The sequence below is a fragment of the Nuphar pumila genome, chromosome 11 (genome assembly GCF_984573655.1).
Source record: "Nuphar pumila chromosome 11, dmNupPumi1.hap1.1, whole genome shotgun sequence".
Taxonomy (NCBI): Eukaryota; Viridiplantae; Streptophyta; class Magnoliopsida; order Nymphaeales; family Nymphaeaceae; genus Nuphar; species Nuphar pumila.
In genome coordinates, this window is record NC_143259.1 from 106,579,041 (window position 1) to 106,604,218 (window position 25,178).

The 25,178-nt window shown below is 38.0% G+C and overlaps 1 protein-coding gene across 1 annotated transcript; it reads right to left on the reverse strand.

The window, feature by feature from the left end:
* Positions 1-867: 867 nt before the first annotated feature.
* On the reverse strand, positions 868-25,178 carry LOC149822709 (ATP-dependent zinc metalloprotease). The gene is made up of 7 exons (XM_089980001.1): positions 24,493-25,178; positions 23,187-23,246; positions 22,737-22,985; positions 20,956-21,032; positions 2,498-2,574; positions 1,577-1,709; positions 868-1,497 (listed from the first exon to the last, which is right to left on the reverse strand). The coding sequence occupies exons 1-7, from the start codon at positions 25,016-25,018 to the stop codon at positions 1,351-1,353; spliced, it is 1,269 nt and encodes a 422-aa protein (XP_089836127.1). The 5' UTR covers positions 25,019-25,178; the 3' UTR covers positions 868-1,350.

The following is a 25,178-nucleotide window of genomic DNA, read 5'->3' on the forward strand; positions in this document are numbered from 1 at the left end:
GTTTGACGATATAAATCATTTTGATAAAGAGAAACTGGACATGTTCTTTTGTCTTCAAGTAATTTATGCACTTGATCTATTTCTGGGCCTCTGGCCAAGAACAAGGAACTTTTTTTCCCAAATAAGAGTGATCATTGTGTTTGATCAAGTCTAACAATGAAACTTCCTCACAAGTAGGGTTAGGGCTGGCAAATGAGCCGAACGAGTTGAGCTTGAAGTGTTCAAGCTTGGCTCATTCTTGTGGCAAGCTGAGTCGAGTTCAAGTTTATACCGAGCCTGAGCTCAAGCTGACTTGTTTATATTAAAAATACATTGTTTCAGAGCTGGGACGAGCCAAGCCAAGCCGAGATGAATGTCTGTCATTCAAGTTCAGCTTGCTGAGCCTATTTTCTGGGTTCGAATGGGCTCTTTACAAAAGTCAAACCATGAGAAGGTTTATTTCCCAACATTAAGTACAGCAGCCAATCCAGTTGCATTTTGATCATAACCCCTTTAGTTGCAGATCTGGGGACACCATTTGGGCATGTTTAGCCTGGGTTGAGTAGGGTTGGCGCCATCCCAGATCCCATATAATCAATGACCCAGATCCAGGACTTGACAATTTATCCATTACATCAGTAATAAATTGTTGGATTTGGCACCATGATGGTTAGGGGGGGAGACCTACAGCCTGACCATGCCACCCTTCCAAAACACCACGATATTGATAATGCACCATAGTGCAGGCAAACACAAAAGAGCTATTTTAAGGTGACAGCAAATAAGACAAAAAGGCTTCAACTTAATGTAATCTGTTACAACAGAATGCTGATAAGGCAAAACATTGAATTCATGGTTTAATCTGTCATGTAGAAAAAAAATAAGGGATTTGGGTTAAATTGACAGTTGGTCTAGTTTGAGAAAAAACCCAAATCCACTACATTTTCCGATCAATATGCTCCTCTTATAATCAATGAGAACAGCCAGGAAAGAGAAACAATTCACATACACTTGTGGCCTCTTATGCGACTCATAAATGGAACTCCGAGTTTTCATGATCCAAGATTGTATACAAGTAATGAAGGCTGAATTTTACAGCCTATACAAGTAATGAGGGTCATATTTTACAGCCTGTGTTAGATAGAAATCATGCACCAGCTCTTCTTCCATGGCTTGCCAATATGCTTAGACCACATTGTAGATTTATTGATCAGAGTCCAAAGAGCAGTCAGCCAAACTTGAAAAGTTATGTGGCACACCAGCTCAAGAATGGCCTAGATGGCAGTTTTGATGCAAGGTTCTGGTAATCTTGAGCATATAGTAGATATTTCAGAGATATAGAAGTCCAAGTTTCTCCCAACTCTTGGTGAATCACATCATTGCCTCTTCAATTCTCCTTATAACGGTACCAAGACTTCTACCAGCTTCTAGAGCTCTGAAAGCGGCTCTATGAGCAGCTTTATGACGCTTCAGAAGGTTGTACGACTGCTGAACTGACCAGCGTGCCTGATTTGACATCTGCAACATGAAATTTATTGACACAGTTTTAAATTGAAAGTTACAATTGAAAAGGATAGAGAGAGAGAGGAAAAGAAACCTGTGCAGTATTTAATGGAGGTTGAAGAAGTACACAGATGCTCCTAAACAGGTTTTCATCATTTTCACCACCCTCAGCATCTCCATATACAAGAGCTTCAGCTGCAATCCCAGCAAAAAGCACCATGCAGTACCTGACCAATCACAAGTCTAGATCAACATGGAGATACAAGTCACACATCATAGTCTTAGGACCAAGATTGCAAGGATGGAATCAAATTGAGACGTCAGATAGGACACTGAACCAACAAGCGAAGGTTTCTCATATATATGAAGCAGAACACGGGAAAAAGTGTCATCCTATATGACTTATATCCCATAGAGATGAAGTTTTCTTATTAGGAGCAAAAGTGGGAAACGATACGGAAAGCAGAAGCGAGAAGCAAGGCATTTTGAAATTTATAGGAAGCAAGGAATCGATTTGAATGCGAAATGGAAATCGAAAAGGAAGAGATATGAGAATCAAAATGGGAATCTATTGGAAAGCAAATAAAAACTACTATTAAATTCATGATTTTTTATTGTAAGAATTAATTCTTTGTCAAAATCTAAAAATGGTGCTTACCCCTTTAGAGAAAGCCCACGCGAAGTGAGTGAAAAGTATAAGATGAAGCACATAGAGAACATGAAAGGAAGCACGATATGACATATAGGAATCATGTAGGAAGCATGTACGAAGTGTGTGGGAAGCATAGAATCAAGATTTTCATTAAATTTTGAAAGCGAGGAGTATCATGCTTCCGAAGCGAGTTTTCGGGAAGCACGCTTCCCACCTACCTAAGAAGCTTCCGGTAACTCTGGGATTTTCTTTAGTCCCTTTAATCCTTTGATTCTCTATTTCCTTCATAATATTGTTCTTTATCATTTCAAGAAATACTAGATGTACGATTGACATAGCAGATCCCTGCAAAGAAATGCATACCTATCAAATGTGGCACCAGTGAGCTTCCCTTCTGAGAGCTCCTTCTCCAACCCTTCATCCCAAAACTGGGTTCCCGCCTACAAAAGAAGAAATTTAAGAAGCAACATAATTCTTTTATAACCAAGGATCATAATCATGCACATTGCCACTAAAAAATCACTCCGCACAGATGAAAAAACATGACAACAAAATTACATATACATTAAAGTTCATTAGGGGAAGAATTAACAGGTCAAAAATCAAATAGTAAGCAGATGTAACACCAACAAGCCAATGAATGCAAAATTGCATGGGCCTTGGTTCACTAAGTGGGCTTGACCATAAGGATCAAGCACACCCAAAAGTTGAGCCAAGAGAGAGACTTGGCTAGAAGAAAGAGAGGGCTAGGGGCCTAGGGGGTAAAGGTGATGAGGGCCTAGGGGTCAAGAGAGAGAATAAACGAAAGCCTAAGGGCTCAAAGAAAGAGACGATTTTCCAAAAGAAAATATTTTTCAATTCAAAATGCTTAGCTACTTTTTAAGCACAAGGGAGCCTCTATATATAGGCTCAAGGGGGTTCATTAAGCCAATACCCTTTACAAGAAATCATAAAGAAAATTAAATAAAAAATGAGAAACCTAAAGAGCCTTTTCCAAAATTAAAAAACTCTTCCCAAACCTAAAGGATCCTCTTAAACACGAGACTCTTTGAAGTCTCCTTGCGCGCCCTTCTAGGTCTCTCCAGCCGAACCCTCCTTGGATCCAAGTTCACCTTGGCTGCTCCGCTCCGCTTCACACCCTGCTATGCGCTCCAGTCCGCCCAATGCTGAATTGGGTTGGATCTTGGCTTGCTCTGCTTTGTCCATGGTCGATAGGGATTGGATCACCGATGGATCTGTATCATCCCCTCCCCTCTGGAAATTGTCTAGTCCACTAGGTAAAAAATCTTATAAGTTGAATCCTCTTGCCATCATGACTCCCGAGGTGACAATGAGAGTCTAATTTTTCTTCCTCAAATCACCGGGATAGAGCGCCATCTACAAGGTTCTCTTGTCCCTTCTTGTACTGCAACTTGAAGTTGTACCCCATCATCTTGGTGACCCATTTTTGCTGGAGGGGGGGTCGATGTACATTGTTCCATGAGGTATTTAAGACTCTTGTGGTCGGTGCAGAGCATAAAGTGTCTCCCGAGTAAGTAAGACCTCTATTTTTTTAGAGCGAGCATGATTGCAAGCATCTCTTTTTCATAAGCTTATAGCGCTTTGGCATGGTTTGATAGAGGATGACCTTCCTACATTAACACAGCCCCGGTTCCAATATCACATGCATCGGTTTCGATGACGAACTCTTTGGAAAAATCTGGAAGAGCTAGCATCGATGCCTCACACAAAGCTTGTTTGAGCCTTTCGAAAGCAAGCTCAGACATCTCTGACCAAGCAAAGGTGTTCTTCTTCAACATGGAAGTCAAGGGGGCAGCAATAACTTCGTAATTCTTTATGATTCTTCGATAGTAGCCGGTAAGTCCGAGAAATCCTCTTAAAGCTTTGAGAGATGTCGGTTTAGGCCAAGAAAGCATTGCTGCAATTTTTTTCAGGGTTTGCGCTCATGCTTGGCTTATAGACAATATGGCCAAAGTAGGACACTCGAGAGTGCCCAAAACTGCACTTGGATCTCTTGGCCTTAAGTTCATGCTCCTTCAAGATGTGATGAACAACCTTCACGTGTTTCAAATGCTCCTCTCAAGACCAGCTATAGATTAATATGCCATCAAAAAATACGACATATTTGAAAAGCATTGGTCGGAACACATCGTTCATAACCCATTGAAATGTGACGGGGGCGTTGGTCAACCCAAAAGGCATTACAAGGAACTTATATTGACCATCGTGAGTCCTAAATGCCATTTTCACAATGTCTTCCTCTTCCACCCAGATTTGGTGGTAACCAAACCGGAGATCCATCTTAGTGAAGACTTGGGCTCCGTTTAACTCATCCAACAACTTGTCAATGACAGGTATGAGATGCTTGCCCTTAGATGTGATGGTGTTTAAGGCCCAGTAGTCTACACAAAATCGCTAAGTATTATCTTTTTTTCGAACTAAGAGAACCGGCGAGGAATAAGAACTTGCGCTCGTCTGGATCACCCTGCTATCGAGCATCTCCCAGACAAGTCTTTTGATTTCGCCCTTTTGGGAATGCACGTAACAGTAAGGATGAATACCCATGGGTCCAACCCCTGAATTGAGAATAATGTGATAGTCTTGGGACCTTTTAGGGGGTAGGCCGATGGTTTCAGAAAAAACCTCCTTGAATTGATCAAGGATCTCTTGCATCTCGGGATGCACATCTTCCAACCCTTCCACTTCTTGTGGTTCCTTCATTGAGATGGCACAAAGTAGAGCATCATGGGTCGCTCTAAATATCTTAAGGGCTTCCTCATAATCCACTTCCTTGGGCCTAAGGGATTTTAGACAAGTCCCTTTACTAGATCGCTCGAAGCTTATTTCTATCTTGTTGAAATCTCATTGGACTTTGCCCAAGGACGATATATGCCCCTTTCATGGGCAGCACATAGAGGTCCACCATGAACTTGGATCCTTGAAAATCTAATTCAACCTCCGGGCAAACAATTGAAAACTTGAGGTGGCTCCCGTCTCCAACTATAACATCAAATCTTGGTTGATCTTTAGTCAGGCATCCCAAGGTTTGCACGAGATCTTTCCTAACAAAATTATGGGTTGATCCCATGTCGATCAGCACCTTCACCTCTTCCTTTTTTCAATATCCTTAAACTCGCATGGAGTTTGGGACGGACATCCCAGCTAAGGCATAGTATGAGATTTCATGGCCTTGCTCGGTTTCCTCCTCTGAATCTTATGATTCTTCTTCTCCTTCACTTCCACACACCACAAACATTTTTAGAGTCTTACACTTATGACTCGATGTCCACTTCTTATCACAATAATAACAAATCCCTTCACTCCTATCCGCCATTTGGGCCTTGGATATGAACTTGATCCGGACATTGGGACCCGGTTTGGATTTGGGTTCGATATCTTTACCTGAATTGCGATTACCATAACTTTTGGGGGGTCAATTGAGCCTCTTCACATGAGCCAACCTTTTTAAGCATTCTTCGATCACCCTTGCCTTGACATAACATTCCTCAAGAGTTTGTGGGTCCAGCGCCATTAATTCAATACGGATCTCATCTCGGAGTTCACCCACAAAAGCACCAATCAATGCAGATTCAAACCAATCACCACACAGGGTGCAAAGGTCTTCGAACTTCAATTGATAATCCCAGGTCAACCACTTTTGCATGAGGCTATTTATCTCTACGTTATGGTTAACATAGAGAGATGGTCCAAAGTGCTTGAGCACTTCCCGCTCAAATTCGAACCAAGTCAGGGTTCTATGGCATTGTTTGTGCCAACAGTACCAAGGAATGGCCTCACCCTCAAGGTGGGCAACCGCACACCCTAATCTATTTATCATTAATACATTTTGGCTTACAAACAATTGCATGGCTTTATATAGCCACTCATGCGGTTCCTTTCCCAAAAAGGCAGGGAATGGGATCTCAAGGGAGCGAGAGATAACTACTGAAGTTGTTGATTCGCGAACCATCTTGCTGCTGCTCCCAGTATTATCCGATAACAGATGCATGCACCTTGTTCTCTCTGTTGTGCTCCTTATCGTAGGCTCCACCACCACCTTCTTGGTTTTGGAATTCGTTGGCCAGCAAGAACCCACATAATTGTTGCGGCTGCTCTTGGATGGTTTGCATGTTGGTTTCGAGGGTGGTTGTCCTTGTTACGAAACCGTTCATTCGGGCAAGTGTTTTCTTGGAATGCTTTTGGATGAACTCAAGGTTTACCTTTAGAGGAGTATAGTTATTTCCCTTCAACATTTTAAAGCATCTTCGCTCTGATACCAAGTTGTTATGTTCCGAGTGGGCCTAGAGTAAAATTGGGTTTGAAACTAGGCTCGGGTTAGGTTAGTTAAGTCAAAAAAGAGACTAGATCAAAAACAGGTTTTGGAATTTCTGACACTTTGAGAAAAACGTGATTTCTCCTAATTTTCCTAATTGGCTAAACAGAAATGACTCAAATTTGGTGTAGCTAGGGGACACATGGCTCAAATTTGGTGTTGAATTTTCAAGTGGTTCTCTATCATCAATCTTTATTTTGACATTTACAACTTCAGAAGTGTCGACCTTTTTATCATCTGAAGTATCGAACCTGTCAACAATATCTAGAGCAAACTTAGATTGAGTCAGCAAATAGCCTCTAGAAGAATAAGCAACTTCTATGCTAAGAAAAATTTTTAAAAAACCCAAATCACTCATTTCAAAGTGTATTTTGAGAAATCTTTTAATGTTTTCAACTCCCTGTATATCACTTTCAGTAATAATCATGTCGTCTACATAGAAGAGAAGGATAATAATACTTGTTAATAAAACAAGATTAAAAACCAAAATCATGCATAACTTGAATATATTTGTCATATTAAGCTTTTGAGGCTTGTTTAAGGCCATACAGAACCTTATTTAAATGAAGAGTCTTTTCTTTAGGAATATCAATGTCAGGTGGTGGTTCCATATAAATAGAGGAGAAGGATAATAATACTTGCATCAGTAATTTTAACAAACAAAATTGCGTCAATAAAACAAGATTAAAAACCAAAATCAAGCATAACTTGACTAAATTTGTCATACCAAGCTTTTGAGGCTTGTTTAAGGCCATACAGAACCTTATTTAAATGAAGAGTCTTTCTTTTAGGAATATCAATGTCAGGTGGCGGTTCCATATAAACTTCTTCAACTAAGCTTCCATTGAGAAATGCATTTTTGACATCCATTTGATATATAAGTCATTTCTTTACGAATGCAAGAGTTACTAAGGTTCTAACTATAGTCATTCTAACAATTGGAACAAAGGTTTTTTCATAGTCTATCCCATACTCTTGGGATTAGCCCTCAGCGACTAATCCCATACTCTTGGGATTAGCCCTTAGCGACTAATCTTGCCTTATACCTTTCAAGAATTTCGTCACTCTTAGTTTTAACTTTATACACCCATCAACAACCTATAGGCTTTTTGCTTGGTGAAATATCTTGAATAGTCTAGGTATTCACCTTTTCTAAGACATTTAATTTTGTTATCATTGCTTCTACCCATTCAAAATGTTTATTTGTTGTAGCATAGTTAGAAGGTTCTATGTAAAAATGTATTAATGCAATGTAGGCTTGATACTTAGGTGAAAAAGACTCATAGGACAAATTTTTCAGGGACTTTTGACACTCTAGATGACCTTGTTTGTATTTCTTCATGTTCTTCATTACTAGTATATTTTTAGAGAGCACATGGATGTTCTAAATTACCCCACCTAGAGTATTGAATATAATCTTGATTATTATGAAATGATTCTGCACTTATCATATCATTTTTATCCTCTTGGTTTTCATCAATATCACACTCATCAATCTTTGGAACTAAATCCAATAAAAAAGAACTTATTTATTTTCTTAGTGTTCTCACTTTCAAAAAAACTTTTCTTTTCTAAAAAGCATACATTTCTTGACACGTAACTTTTTAGTTTTAAAGTCAAAACATATATAGCCTTTTTGATAATTTGTATATCCTAGAAAAACACAAGGAATAGCACGCTAAGAGAGTTTGTCATTTTTGTCAGAAAAACAAAACACTTGCATCCAAAAACCCTTAACCTAGAGTAATCTGGAATTTGTTTGAAAAGTTTTTCAACAGGAGATACATGTTTTAAAGAAGAGGATGGCATTTTGTTAATAAGATAAACTGCAGTTAAAGTGGCTTAAGCCCAAAACACTTTAGGCACTTGATGTGTAATAAGTAAAGTTCTTGTTGTCTCTATAATATGTTTATGTTTTCTTTCACCTAAACCATTTTGTTGAAGGGTATAAAGACATGATCTTTGATGTGTGATACTGTATAGATTTAGATAATTTTTAAATTCTTTTGATAAAAACTCTCCCCCTGAATCAGTGCGAAAGATGAAAATATTATTCTTAAATTGATTTTTGACTAAATTATGAAATATTTGAAAGTATGAGAAAACTTTATACTTATTTTAAAAAAATAGATCCAAGTATGTCTTGTAAAATCATCTACAAAAATTACATAATACATAAAGTTACCTTTTGATATAACAGGTGTGGGTCCCTATACATCCGAATGTATTAACTCAAGTGGTCGAGAAGAAACAAAGGTTCTTTCTTGAAAAAGTAATCTCTTCATTTTACCAAGAATACAATTTTCACATGTAAAGTTTTTAAAATTACAAAAAAATCCATTTTTGAAAAAAAAAACTGGATCTTGGATACTGAGATGACCAAGTCTCTTATGCCACAGATCCAAATCTATTTTTTGAACATTACAACATAATGTATTCTTGGGTATTTCCAAAAAATCCATGTAGTATAAATCTCTTCTATGGCCTTCCCCAATCAGCTTCCCTGGCTGGCGATCCTGCAGTCAACAACCACAAGAGGAGAAGGAAACATTACATCCATGACCAGATAATTGAGAAACAGATAAAGGATTTAAATTAAGTTTAGGAATATATCTAATTTGTGGAATACAAAATCTTTTTGAGTTTTGAGAGATATTTTCAAAAAAAAGTATTCATTTTATCTCAAGAGATGTTTTATCAACGGTGAAAACATTTGACCCACTTGAATTATGACATTCGGATAACATATCAAGATTTGGTGTCATATGAAAAGAGGCACCTGAGTCAAGAAGCCAGAGAGATTTACCGAGATCAGAGATGTTGAAGGAAGAGATTGCAGCTCCAGTGGATAAAGATGCTTCTTTGATTAGAGGTTAAAGTGTCTCCACTAATTGAGTTAAGGACATGTTCCCTATTGATGGTTCACTTGATTCTTGTGGAGGTTTAACAGAGGCAACCTTCTTCTCATAGGGCTTCTTCAATTTTGGACAATATGTTTTTATATGTCCCGATTCACGACAATAGTAACAAATGACTTTCTTTCAAATTCATTTCCTTGCTTTTCATCATTTGTCCTCCCATAGTGTGGGGGTTTATAGGTACGAACATAGTTTTTCGGTCTAGATACGGCCAGGACCGAGTCATCATCACACTTGGAGATTCTCTTTTTAAACATATTTTCCTTCAAACTTAATTCTTCTATTGTGTCTTCTATCGAAGGAACTTTTTCTCGATGAAGGAGAACAGATTTAGTTGATTCAAACTCCGATCTCAATCTATTAATAAATTAGAAAAAATACTCTGTATCTATTTGATTTTGACAGAGCTTTATGTCTTCCGGACAATGCCATTTTGGTTCAAGAAGAGCCAACTCTTCCCATAATTCGAACAAGCTATTATTGTATTCTCTAATGCTTTTATCTCCTTGAACCATATTTCGTACTTTAGCTTGCAAATTGCATACATGTGCAATATCTTTAAGAGAGTACATTCTCTTAAGATAATCTCATGCATTGTTTGCATGTTCAAATTTTGTAAGACTTGAACATTTTTTTATATCGACACTAATGAGAAAAGACATAATCTTGGCATATCTCATCTCCATTCCTTCCACTTTTTTCTCGTAAGTGTAATGGCCTTGTTTTTCTCAACCTCCGTAAGAGGTATCTCTTTCTCACCTTATACCTCTATAAGGTTTAGTTTGAGTTTCAGATCGGTCACATCCACTAATCCACACAACCCCTTTCCCCATATAAGGTATTTCATAATTGAAGCCCATATTACATAGAGTCATTGAGCTTAATAAGTTTAATGGTGACATTTGTTAAAATGTAAACTGTAATATATATATATATATATATATTTAATATTATTATATTTTCTTTTATTATTTTCTTTTTTTATTTTTCTTTATTTTCTTTTTTAGCATCTAGTTCAATAGAAACTAGATATTTGATCCAGTCAAGTTCCTGGGAACTTGACTGTGCAAATAGCTGTTGGATTGTAGTCCAACAGCTATAATAAATGTTGTTGGACTATAGTCCAACAGCTATAATAATAAATGTTGTTGGACTGTAGTCCAAGAGCTATATTAAGAGACGTTGGAATCCAACGTCTCTTTTGGAGAGCTCAAAATGTGCTCTCCTCTCTCTTCCACTTTTTTGTATATATAGGGGTGAACCCCTTCAATGTAAATAACCATGCTTCTTAAGCATTTTGTTCATGAATAAAGTATTATTTATTTTTCAAGTGTTCTTCCTTTTATACCCTTTCAAGGGTCATGCTTGTAGTGTCTCCAATAGACACTTGTTTGTGAGTTATTTGTGCATTTGTTGAAGACCACCATTTCATTACATGGAATCAGAGCTACGAAATCCTTAGATCTTGAAGTGCTTCCGCCTCGATTTCCGTGCCACATTTACAAAAGGTGTTTCATCACCTTGTTCTTGGCTCAAGAAGATTTGTTTGAAGAAAGGCGAACTTGTGCTACAAAAAATTTTGGTTTTGTATCCTCTCTTATTCCTTTGTCTACTCTTTTTCTTTTCTTTTTATTTTTCTCTCTCTCCTATTTATTCCTCTCTTACCCTTGTAAAAAAGATGGATGACAATGATAAGATCACCATCATTCCTATGAAGCTAAATGATACTAACTATGTAATGTGGGCTTCGATTATGAAGCACCACATTTGGGGAAAAGGTTTATGGGGTATAGTGGATGGTTCCGATTTGGAACCTAAACTATCTCTTACCAAGAAAGAGGGTGATAAAGAGGCTCCTCTAACGGAAGAAGAGAAGAGTAAGCCGTTAGCCACTTATGAAAACAAATGGAAAGAATGGAGGATAGGGCATGCAAAAATTATGTCATGGCTCATCAATAGCATAGACATTAAAAAATGCTCTAGTCTAGCTAAGTTTGAGCATGCCGATAAGGCTTGGGAATACCTCAAAAACATGTATTCCCTTAAAGATATTGCACATGTATGCAATTTACAAGATAAAGTTCGGACAGTGACTCAAAAAGATAAAACTATTCGAGAATATTATAATGAGTTGTCCGAACTTTGGGAAGAGTTGACTCTTCTTGAGCCCAAATGGCATTGTGCCGAAGACATCGAGCTTTGCCAAAAGCAACTCGATATGGAACATTTCTATCAATTTGTGAATGGTCTAAGGCCGGAGTTTGAATCCACCAAATCGGCCCTTTTACATCGTGGAAAAATTCCTTCTATTGTTGATACTATAGAAGAGCTCACTATGGAGGAAAATAGACTTAGAAAAAGTACTCCAAAAGTTGATGATGACTCCGTTTTAGCTGTATCTAGACCGGGGAATCATACTCGTACTTACAAGCCGCCTCATTTTGGAAGGCAAAACGGCGACTTTAATAAAAGAAAAGTTATTTGTCATCGTTGTCATGAACCGGGGCACTATAGGCCTCAATGTCCAATGTTAAAAAGAAGAGAAGAAAAAAGAGTTGCATCTGTTGAATCTGAGTCAAAAGATCAAGATGCACCTTTGTTTATGGCTCAACTGATGGAAATCTTTCAACCTCTTCTCAAAGGGGTATCCTCCTCAACCGAAGCCTCAACTGGAGCGGCAGTTGCATCTTTCTTCAATCCAGGTAATTTTCCTTGGCTTTTAGATTCTGGTGCTTCTTTTCATATGACCCCAAATGTTAATAGTGTAACGACCCCAAATGTTAATAGTGTAACGACCCCAATCCATACCCTTTTAAAAATGCGGAATATTTTTTTTTTCTAAGAGTTGCGGAAAACGTCCCAGAGACCTGGGGTCCCTACAGTTCCAATTTCAGTTGGATAACCACACACCACAAACGAAGTTGCAATTATCATCCATATCAACCAACTAAAACTCTTTTATTAATGAGTAATAAAATTTCAAAGACAAGGTTTTCTTCAACTGAAAGTAAAGTAACAATTGCAGAATTTAAAAGAACTGAAAGACAAAAGAAAGAGCCACAATATCCTCTACTGAAGCTGACAAGTCCAAGTATAACTCATCCATCCCCAGATGCATGTCGAACTTCACTGTTCACCATTTCCTGTGAAAAAACAACAAAGTAGGGTGTCAGAACCGAAATTCTGAGCACAGCTAGTTCTAAAGAAACCAGGTGCGAGGAAGAACATGGATAAGATTTCATGCAGTGATTTGAGTGAGTGCAGATATAAAATTTGCAACATTTAAATTTTCATAACTACCAATGATTGCATTTACTCACCAGTCAATAACAGTAAACAGTGTCATATATCAATAACTAAATGATCAAACCTTTCAGCATGATTTCACAAAGTAAGTCATATGCTACCAACAAATGATGTCATGATATCAAGAATGAGTCAAACATGCATGATCTAATGCATAACAGAAAAATGCATGATTAGGTGCAATGCATGATTTCTTCTGTTATCTTTCATTTAAGTTCCATCTTTCCATATGCATGCCCTATTAGATGCACACATCTTTAAGTTCCTCTTTTTAATTACCGTGGCCCGCGGATACACCAAACGGGTACAAACCCCGAGGTCAAGTAGGTTCCCAGGGTAACTTAACACACAATTTGTATTTTATTACTGGGTTCCAACTTAGCCCTCGACCGATATCAGAAAACAACATCATCCATCGGAACATTAGACCTCCACATCTAATGTCGGGGACACAAGGGACACCCCACGCCCACAAGTGCCACTTCCTTGGTACCATAAACTCACAGTTGTGACTAACACACCACTCCCGAGTAAAGTGGCGGGTTCTCCCTAAAACCGTAGCCAGGAGAAGAACCTCAATATCGGGTTCAGGGGCAACAACGCACACAGAGTTTTTGTATCCTCACAGTCTCCCCAAGACCGGATAACTAAGATTCTCATACTCCAGATGAGATATCCCAGAATGTATATTACACTGTTCTTATTCATTATCTTTATTTAAAGTTCTTTCTTTAAGTTTGCCACACATATGCAAAAGTAAAGTAAAAACCCCGCATCCTCCCTTGCAGGGACCCATTCGGGACTCCAGCCCGTATAAACCACTAGAACAGTGTAGTAAAGTGCCAAACCATCTTATGTGGTTTCCGTGATGCAGTTAAAAACATATATAAAAGAAAACTCAACCCATGGCTCTCCAGGCCGATGATGGTCCAATTTGGCCATCGATGCATTGTATGCAAAAACCATAACTTGCAATGTATGCAATTACACCAACATAATTCCAAATGCACATTCATTCATACCATTTTAACAATGTACATGAGCTTTCGCAGTCATAAGCATGTGTAACCATTCATGTGTAACCATTCATGTGTAAGTGCTTTCATGTAATCACTTAACACACATGCATTCATCCATAGTTTCATGAGGATATTTATGCATGTCAATAGACTTCGATCTCATATATGCACATGCACTTTAAACCAAATCATTCATGCATGATAATTAAACATGTCCCATAATGTAGATACATAAAACCTTTCATTCATAGCATGAGTTATTACCCACACACAAGCATATAAACCGGATTTAGAAATTTATATGTCAGGGCTGCACGCATTCACCTCATGTATGCACCTCCACCAAACAAACTTTGCAATCATATTCATAGTACAAGACATTCAAGGGAAGCTATATCAAATATTCATAAGTAGGGAAAAGTAAACGATCTGGTGTAACCTAATACAAAAATCCAATAGTCAATGTTATTTTAATCAAGTGAAGTCACTTCCTACTGTTTCAAGAAAGTTAGAGCTGTGGAAGCAATTTATGATGGTGCAATAAAAATCAATATGGCAAAGGCAGGTCATACTATTGCAATACAGCTAAACTATGTCAAATCAAAGGTTAACAGGGTACGCTAGTATGATAGGGTAGGAAGGTCAGAATTTCACCGAGTACACGATTTCCAGTAACTGTTCAGCATACACTAAAGTATTCAATTGACATAAATTGTTCAGCACATACTAGTGTAGTCCAGTAACACTAACTGATATTCATTTTAGCAACTATACTCCTAAAAATCACTAAATTTTGAACCTAACACTACACCTGATTAAGTTACAGGTGGTCATTCCTGTGTATTAAGAGTTTACAAACCATTGAGAAATTGCATAAATAAGGAGTACAAGTTCAAATGTGCAGATTCCATGCTTTTCATATTAAACCTATATTCGGTATCTACATATTAAAGCCCCCTTGGTGCCCTAAAATGAAAACAAAATGTAAATCATACACCAAGCAACAAGGAACTAGGGTCGTTCATACTGTCTTGCACCAGCCTGGGGCATGGCCAGGATTCCCCTTCTTTTTTTTTTGTTTTTGAATCAATCAAGTTACAGGCCAGCTCCCAGCTGACTGGGTCAGCTGGGCCTGCTATGGCCTGGTTCAAAAGGTGCACAGCACCAGCCGACTTGGGTCGACTGGGCCGGTCACCCCCCCCAATGCGCAGCATATATATATATATATATATATATATATATATATATATATATATATATATATATATATGCCCAGCCGATCACTCGGCTGGGTCTGCTATCATGGCCGAGGCCTGATCGGCCAATCGAACCGAGTTCGATTGGTCCATCAGCCAAATCCCACAAAACCCAAATGACCCAATACGTATATTTCTCATATGAAAACAATAGAGACACAGCTAAAAACAGAGATCATAAACTAAATCCTAAACTTAATGTATGATAAAACACACAAAATAGTCATATTGCTATGGTACCAACAGTGTACCCAATAGCGATCCAGTCGGTATGAATCGAAGGGTACCCGTTAACAGCAAGGAAAAGAAAAATTAATAGGGTATTGGGTCCCAAAACAGAAATCACCCAAAAATTGGGGTTATTCATTGCAAAGAATCGGAAACCCCACGACTGGGGCTAATCCGATACTACAGCCTAACCCCCAAATCGTTTGGGCTAGGGATTTTTTTTTGAAAGTAGGGTTTTAAACAAATCCCCAAATCGATTTGGGCTGGACTCGGGTTCAGTTTAGGGTTAGGTACAGTAAATCCCCAAATTGTTTGGGTTTTCGAAATGGGGAACAACCTAACCCCCAAGCCCTCCCCTCAATCCACCCATGGAATCGAACCCATGTTCGATTCCTCACCCCGATACCAAGGAGCACCGTACCTGATTGGAGCTTTTCCGACGATTCTTCCGACGATCGGAGGCTGCCGTGGCTGCAAGAGGAGGGTCGGTTGGGGGTTGCACCTTGCTGCAGTCGTGACAGGGAGCTCGCCGGAGGGCTTTTGATGGCTGCTGGCTGTCGCAGCTCTCCGGCGACCTTCTTTCCTCCGGCGAGTGCGCACCGAACGAGCGAGAGAGACGGGGAGAGACGAGGCTGAGTGAAGAGGGTCCCCTCTCCACTCCCTCTTATCGAGCAAGACCCCTCCCCCCCTTCACGCCGAGATGGGGGGAGGTCGGTTACGCCCTGCGTAACCCCCCCTTCCCCCCTTTCCTTTTTTTGTTACGGGAGTTTCGGGCAACCCTTATCGGGTTGCCCTTTTCTCTTAAAAGGGTTGACATGGGGTGGGGCTCGGGTCCGAACCCGGGACCCGTAACCCGGCCCCCAAAATAAATATGGATCCACAAGTGGATCCAAATGGATCCACTGTGGATCCTCGGATAAATTTTAAAACTTAAAAATTTTATTTATTTAGTGTTATTATTATTATTAATTCAAGATTTAAACCAAATAACCCTAATTACCCCCTTTATGGGTCCTAGATCCGAAATATGGATCTAGGCCCAACTTGCAAAATTTTATAAAATTTTCGGGTTTTACAAATAGTCTATCCGAATGTCTTAAAAATAACTCAAGTGTGTCAATGGTTTTTACAGCCGATGGCACATCTCTTGAAGTAAAAGGAATAGGATGTTTTGAAAATCTTCAAAAATCCAAAAGATTTTTTATCCCAAAAGTTAGATATATCCCTAAACTTAATTTGAATCTCTTATCTGTCTCGCAAATATCTGATTATGGATGTAATATCTCCTTCTCTTCTCATGGTTGTTGGGTACAGGATCGCCAGTCAGGGAAGCTGATTGGGGAAGGCCATAGAGAAGGAGGACTTTATTACATGGACTTTTTGGAATTACCCAAGAATGTATTTTGTTATAATATTCAGAAATTAGAATTAGATTTATGGCACAAAAGGCTTGGCCATCCTCATATGTCTAAAATTCAATATTTTCCAAGTTTGGAAAAATTTTGTAATTCTGAAAATTTTTCTTGTAAAGACTGCATTCTTGGCAAAATGAAAAGGTTACCATTTCTTAGTAGAACTTTTGTTTCCTCACGACCACTTGAGTTAATACATTCGGATGTTTGGGGCCCCGCACCAGTTATTTCCAAAGGTGGTTATACATATTATGTCATTTTTGTTGATGACTTTTCTAGACATACTTGGATTTATTTTCTTAAACCTAAATCTGATGTCTTTGCTAACTTCCAAATATTTCATAAAATGGTTAAAAATAAGTTTCAAAATGATATTTTTGTTTTTCGCACTGATTCAGGGGGAGAATTTATGTCCAACGAATTCAAAGACTATCTCAATTTACATGGTATTACACATCAAAGATCATGTTCACACACTCCATAACAGAATAGCCTAGCCGAACGCAAACATCGGCACATTATGGAAACTACTAGGACATTGCTAATTGCAAATCAAGTTCCAAAAAGTTTTTGGGCTGAAGCGGTCCTAACTGCCACCTACCTCATTAATAGGATGCCATCTTCCTCATTAAAGAATACAACTCCAATAGAAAAGCTTGTTAATTTAACTTTAGATTATTCTAGATTAAGAGTCTTTGGATGCAAATGTTTTGTTTTCACCAACAGAAATGACAAACTCTCTCCTCGTGCAATCCCATGTGCCTTTTTAGGATATGCTGATAATCAAAAAGGCTATAGGTGTTTCGATTTTCAAAATGACATTATATGTATCAAGAAATGTATCTTTTTTGGAAAAAGAAAGCTTCTTTGAATTTGAAAAATCCAAGGATGTCACTGAATACTCGTTTTTAATTGATCCAACTTCAAAATCCAATGAATGTGATGTTGGATGTGACCTTGACAATGATCAAAGTCCTATTGTTGTTGAAAATGATGATAATGAAGAGCAAATCCATAGGGATGTTAGTCTACAATATTCAAGACGTAGAGAGCAAAATCTTCCATGTGCATTACAAAAATACTCTGAAGTCTCACCTAGAAGAACGTCTAGAATCTCTAAACCTCCAGAAAAATTTGTGTCTTATGAATCTTTTTCACCCACGTATAGGGCCGCCATTACATTAATACAATCATATGTTGAACCATCATCCTATTCTCAAGCAAAAAATCATATAGAATGGATAGAAGCCATGAAAATAGAATTGGATGCACTAGAAAAGGCCAATACTTGGACGATACAAGATATCCCTTCGGGTAAGAAACCTATAGGTTGTAGGTGGGTATACAAAGTCAAAACCAAAAGTGATGGGACCCTGGAAAGATATAAAGCCCGTTTAGTAGCAAAAGGATATGCCCAAGAGTATGGCATCGATTATGAAGAAACATTTGCTCATGTGGCCCGAATGACCACTGTTAGAACTTTAATAGCCTTGGCCTCCATTAGAACATGGCCTATCTTTCAATTAGATGTCAAAAATGTTTTCCTGAATGGGAATCTCGTTGAAGAAGTATACATGGAAGCCCCACCTGGTATTAGTATCCCTAAGGGTAAAGCTCTTCGTCTAGAAAAAGCTCTTTATGGTCTTAAACAGGCTCCAAAAGCCTGGTATGACCGATTTAGTCATGTTATGTTTGATATTGGTTTTCAACCTTGTTTAACTGACACTGCTTTGTTTGTTAAGAAATCTGATGCAGGCATCATTATTCTTCTTCTCTATGTGAACGATATGATCATCACTGGAGGCGACAAACAGGAAGTTGCAAATATCAAATCTCTTCTTAAAACTCACTTTGAAATGACTGACTTAGGTTTATTAAGATATTTTTTAGGCATTGAAGTTGCTTATTCCCCTCGGGGGCATTTGATATCTCAATCTAAATTTGCTCTTGATATCGTTTCCAGGTCTGAAATTACAGATGATAAGAAAGTAGACACTCCAGAAGTTGTCAATGTTAAAATGAAAATTGATGATGGAGAACTTCTTGATGATCCTACTCCTTATAGACAGCTTGTTGGAGCTCTTTCTTATCTTTCCATTACTAGGCCAGATATAACTCATGTGGTTCATACAGTCAGTCAGTTTCAGCATGCTCCCACCTTCGTGCACATGGGAGCGATTTTGCGTATTATTAGATACTTAAAATCCTCTCTTTCACGAGGACTCTCCTTGTCTGCTTCATCTTCATTAAATTTAATTGCATATACTGATGCTGACTGGGGAGGTAATCCCAATAATAGACACTCAACTACTGGTTTTTGTGTGTTCCTAGGTGAAACCTTAATTTCGTGGAGGTGCAAGAAGCAGCAGAAAGTCTCTCTTTCCTCCACCGAAGCTGAATACAGAGCCATGGCAACCACCACTATGGAGGTTGTTTGGCTCAGACGATTGCTAGCGGATATGGGAGTTAAAGCAACGCAAGCTTCAAAGATGTGTTGTGACAACAAAAGTGCGATCTACATTGCAAGCAACCGGACATTTCATGAGCGCACTAAACACATTGAGATGGACTGTCACTATGTCAGAGAGGAATACAACCATTGATCTGCCATATGTTACATCAGAATATCAATTAGCAAACTTCTTCACCAAGCCTCTCGCTGCTCCCAGATTTCACTTCCTCTTAGACAAACTTTCGCTCATTGTACCGTAAGTTTGAGGGGGGGTGTTAAAATGTAAACTGTAATATATATATATATATATATATATATATATATATATATATATATATTTATTTATTTATTTATTTATTTTTAATATTATTATATTTTCTTTTTTTATTTTCTTTTTTTATTTTTCTTTATTTTCTTTTTTAGCATCTAGTTCAATAGAAACTAGATATTTGATCCAGTCAAGTTCCTGTTGGAACTTGACTGTGCAAATAGCTGTTGGACTGTAGTCCAGCAGCTATAATAAATGTTGTTGGACTATAGTCCAACAGCTATAATAATAAATGTTGTTGAACTGTAGTCCAACAGCTATATTAAGAGACGTTGGAATCCAACGTCTCTTTTGGAGAGCTCAAAATGAGCTCTCCTCTCTCTTCCACTTTTTTGTATATATAGGGGTGAACCCCTTCAATGTAAATAACCATGCTTCTTAAGCATTTTGTTCATGAATAAAGTATTATTTATTTTTCAAGTGTTCTTCCTTTTATACCCTTTCAAGGGTCATGCTTGTAGTGTCTCCAATAGACACTTGTTTGTGAGTTATTTGTGCATTTGTTGAAGACCACCATTTCATTACAACATTATCATTGTCATCCATTTTATAAGGTTTGAGAAGGAAAAAAGAAAAATGGAGAAAAAAAAGTAAAGATAATGAGTACTCCACCACCGATAAAGAGCACGTACACTCCACCAAATAAGCACCACTAATCTTTTCCACGATCACGATCTCATAAGTGCTTGAATAGGAATTGCAAAAGAGCTTCATCTCTTTTTAAATTTTGAATGGCAACTGAAAACGAATTTAGCTTGATCATCAAGCTCCGATACCATGTAAGAAGATGAGCTCCTTCAAGAATGTTTGCTAGATCACCAACAATGAATACTCAAAGAACTTCAACCAAAGTACCCAAATGAACACTCACAAGAACCAAGAAAGGTTCATACACAAATGCCCAAAAAAAGGTATTCAACAACAAGAGAAAAATAATAATATTATTGATTGTGATCCACACAAAAAATCCATTAAAATGAGAGGGGCAATGCCCCATATTTATATACAATAGAGGAGCAAGAGGAGAGAGTCGTTGGGCTCCCAACGGCTCTAAATAGAGTCGTTGGGAGCCCAACGACTCTTTGTATTTGACTTAGTCAAATGTTGACTAGTCAAATACAACCAAAAAAGAACTAAAACATAAAAGAAAAAAACCTATACAAACTAAATTAAAAAGAAAAAAAATAAAAGTTCCTAGTTAGCCTAGTTATGATACATTATTTAACACTATCAGCTAAACTCTCATCCATATGAATGCAATACCAATCTTGCTCCTGCAAATTGAGACAAAGAAATGTAAGAGTACGCTCGAAGAATAATTTTCACAAATACTAGAGGAAAGAGTTGTTGCAGGATCTGCAAATAACGTCTACTAAATTTCTGTATATGAAGTTCTTTGTTCTTAATTTCAGGAAATAATACAAGTCAAGCTCACTGTAGGAAATCTAGAAAAACAATTGTGTTCCATATAGACCTAAATTTGTAACATCTGCATGAACAAACAACAACTAACTTTACGGCTTAACACACAAATCCTCAGTCGCACGCAATTTATTTCAACTAGCATACCTGCCCTTGGATACCCATTTGTATTGCTACAAGAGGATCCAAAATAACACCACGAATGGGACAGCCCAAGAGATATGCTGCAAATCCACAAGGAAGACAATCAGAAACAGAGTCCCACATAAACATCATTACAAATTAATGCAGTCCATATTGATATCCAGAAAAGTCAAATTATTAGCAATAGGCATGATGTGTGCCAAATGGCAAGCTGGAAAAACAAAAATAAATTGAAGATTGGTCTACATGCATCTTTTTTCAGATTCAGCAATCTTCAGAAGAAATTTACACAAAAAGAATAACACAATATATACAAAGTTAAAGAAAGGCTAATAACAATTAACAAACCAAAGAATGTATTAATTGCACCAATGCCATGATAAGTAATTTGAACTAAACCCTCAAAGTGAATAAGTATTCAATTGCCAAACAAATAAAACAAGAAATGTAGGTTTCCAAACTTCTAAAAAACAACAAAAAGGAATCATCAAAATCTGCTAAATTTATTGAGATTTCCTCATGTCCTTGCCAATAAGCACTCTAGACAACATTTGAAACATATTCTAAATTTATTTGTTAAACTGAAGGGTTGTGCACATGCATACACACACAACAGTATTTTCATCCTCTATTTGTTTGCATCTATATAAGAAGCCAAGATTTTCTTGTTATGGTAAAAGTTAAATCTCTCACCCAGCGGTTCACCCATTGAAATATTTATTTGGATGCCTTGATTCTCAATTAAGTGATTAACCCAAATCCACTATGAAGTGCTTGTGATGGAAAATGTTCATGTCATCGCGAGTGGCCTTGCTCAGCAATGTAGAAATGGATCAATATTAATTACAGAAATGAGGGTTTAATAGTGAAGAGAATACTCTGGAAGAGAGTCAATTTCCTAGGGACATGAAAAGCATACTTTTATGCCCAGGAATGGTGACAGTCCATCTAGGGATGGTGGTTGACTTGTAGATGTATATATTTAACTGGATCAGCCTTTGATTTTTTACTTAGTTCAATCCCTCCAAGTTTAGCAGCAAAATTATTTTAAACTGACTTTGGTTCATTCTAATTAGGTAAATCTAGTTATTCTTGAGACTCTAAATTTTATTTCAGATTTAAGCTTTTCCCCATATTCAGAAATATGAAACTTAAAAGGAATAAAATCTTATGTAGCAGCCATCAGCTTCCAGGTTGATACACTATGATTAATTCATATTTTTAGACCTGAAGACAGATTCTTGGACCTTAGATCATAAAAAAAATGAGGTCTCCTCTCTTCTTATTGCATATGAACAAAAACACACAAAATTTTTAGGATGATAACAATTCTTAAATTCAATACATGTTCTTCCGAAAGTAGCTAAACATTCCACAATCCTGGAAATCTTTACTTAAAAGATGTGAGTATTTTCCAATGTGGGAGTGTAAGGGGATCAATTCTTGTAAAGGCAATTCATATAGTAAGAATGATCTGGGAATGTCACATCGTTTAAAGAATTGGATTATAGAATCTTCAGTCCCCATATCTAATATTGAGTTTCTGATGAAGGTTTAAACAGATTGAACTTTGGAACACGAAGGAGACACATGTTAGCCAAAGAAAGGTATACTTTTCCCTAAATAAAGGGAAATCAGCAATGACCAGAAAAGGACAAACCTTGCCTAAATATATATGTGGGAGAATTTGATGCATAATAGAGTTCAGGAAATCACTTGGCTATATATTGAATGTAACTCATGATCCACAGAGGACGTCATAACTTTTCAATAAAGCAATTTACCTGTTAGAAGATGCCCTGCTTCATGAACAAGAACTCTACGCCTATATGGGGGCCAAAGACATGATATTTGAGCAAGGCAGCAACCACCAAGGAAAACCGAGTCCAGCCAAGCGAGACCCAGGACAGCTGCTAGATTGGGCCTTATATCTATCCCTTGAGATATAAGAAAGGAAACACCACCGAAGAAGGCAAGTAATACAGCACTTGAACTTCCTGAAAGGCCCCATTTTTTGGGAGAAAGCCTGGAAGCTACAAATATTATGTACCATCAGTCTAAAATGAAAACTGCATATCCTGAGTTTTTAAAGCCAACTGACATGTAAAATCAGGAAATGCATATTAAATGATTGCTGTGCCTCAAAAACTGAAAACAGTTTTAATGTGGTAAAATGCATCAGAGATAATTTTAACAATTAACACATTAACAGAAAACAAAAAATGAAAATTTACCTTCCAAGCCAGTTAGTGACTTCAAAACTGTTGGTGTCACATCTCTGGGTCCTTCCAATACTGTAAATGCAATTTGATATATCAGTTACTGAGTTTTATTTTAAGATTCACATTCGATAAAAGGATGTTAGATCTGAATCGAAAATATGACTATACATTATCCATTTCTACTCCTACCTACAGTCATGTACACCTACAACATCATACATCTCTTACACTAGCTGAAATGCTTTCCACAAGCTGCTACAGGTCTACACCATATCTGAAAGCTGATACGCATGACCAAAACCATTGTCCGCTCATGATTCTCCAAAAGGATACCAGTTATTGAGTTTTATTTTAAGATTCACATTCAATAAAAGGATGTTAGATCTGAATCAAAGATCTGACTATACGTTATCCATTTATAATCCTACCTACAGTCCTGTACACCTACAACATCATACATCTCTTACATTAGCTGAAATGCTTTCCACAAGCTGCTACACGCCTACACCGTATCTGAAAGCTGATATGCATAACAAAACCATTGTCTGCTCATGCATTCTCCAAAAGGATACAAGATCCCCTCATCCCAATTTCACATGCACACATCCCTTGAAATTATGCTTTCCTCAAATCCAGTATAGAAGAGATATTATATAAATAAGAGAATCAATATTAAAAGCATAAATTAGAGAGCTATGGTCAGATCATCAAAATATGAATCAGCAATTGATCCTTCTTTTTTTCTTTTTGCCATATTAATGGAACAGATCAGTCACAAAGAACAAGTTCCTCAAACAAATGGAAGATTAATCCACACAAGGTGATCGAAATGATAGTCAGTCAGCCAACCAAATTAAATCAACTCAAATAAAACAAACCAACAAAAACGAAAAAAACTAACTAAGCATGTACTGGATGGTACCCATCGATCGTTACGGCAGGAAATTCCTGCATGATGCAGAGAATATTATTGTTCCCAGACTCCTCTGAGAAGTCCCGTTATTTTCCACGGTTTATTCTAAGCTGACATTTAGCTTAATAAACCATGTTTTCTTCCTAGGATGACGCTTACGAATAAGTTATCATCCCCACATTCAGGTAAGGGCTATGACAATAGTCGTTTTAGGAAAAACGAGCAACACCATAGGATGTATAAGCAGCAAAACAATTTTCACAGCACAAAGTATGCCTGAGACAACAGAAGATGGATCTAATTATAAATCAATTTTCCAACTGCTCTCACCCAGCTTCAGCTTTTTGAGAGAGAGAGAGAGAGAGAGGCACAATGATCAAATAAAGGACTAAAAATTCGACATACCCACGTTCTGAAACTTGCCGAAATTGGGTATGAACCCCCTGGACTGAAGGAAGGAGTAGGCAGAGCCGACCAACTTCATGTTATCCGCGTTGATGCAGGCGTCGAGGATCTCCCAATCGCGTTCTGGCCTCCCTCCATCGACGACGGCCTGCCGAGTTCTCGACGACACCCCAGAGGACGAAGGAGAGGAAAACGACTCCAATGGAGGAAGAACAGCGGAACTAACATCGTCGTCGAGGGATTCCAAGAACCTGAGGGCTCTCTCGAGGTCTTTCTCCCTCACCGCGTCCTCGTATTCCTGCCACCCCCTCAAAGAAGCCTTCAAAATATCGCTTCTTCTTCTTGTACTGCTACTACCACTTGGTGTGGTGGAGAGGATAAGAGAATTGGCAGAAGAAGAATCCTGACAGTGTCGATGGAAATGAGGATGAAGGAGTTGGGGGGAGAAGAGTGGTGATGCTGTTAATGTGAAGGGAAAGGGAGAGGAGAGGGATGGCCATGGATTCATGTGGGGAGGGAGAGGCATTATCCAAACACCTCTCACGTCATCGTCGTTACTGAAGGTGGTGGACTCGCTGCCCCACTTCAGTGGTTTTGTGGAGGAGGGATGGAGATCTGCCCTCAGCACGAAATCCCATTTGGGTTATGCGCACAGATTAACCAAATTTCTTCGAGCACGTTGCTCC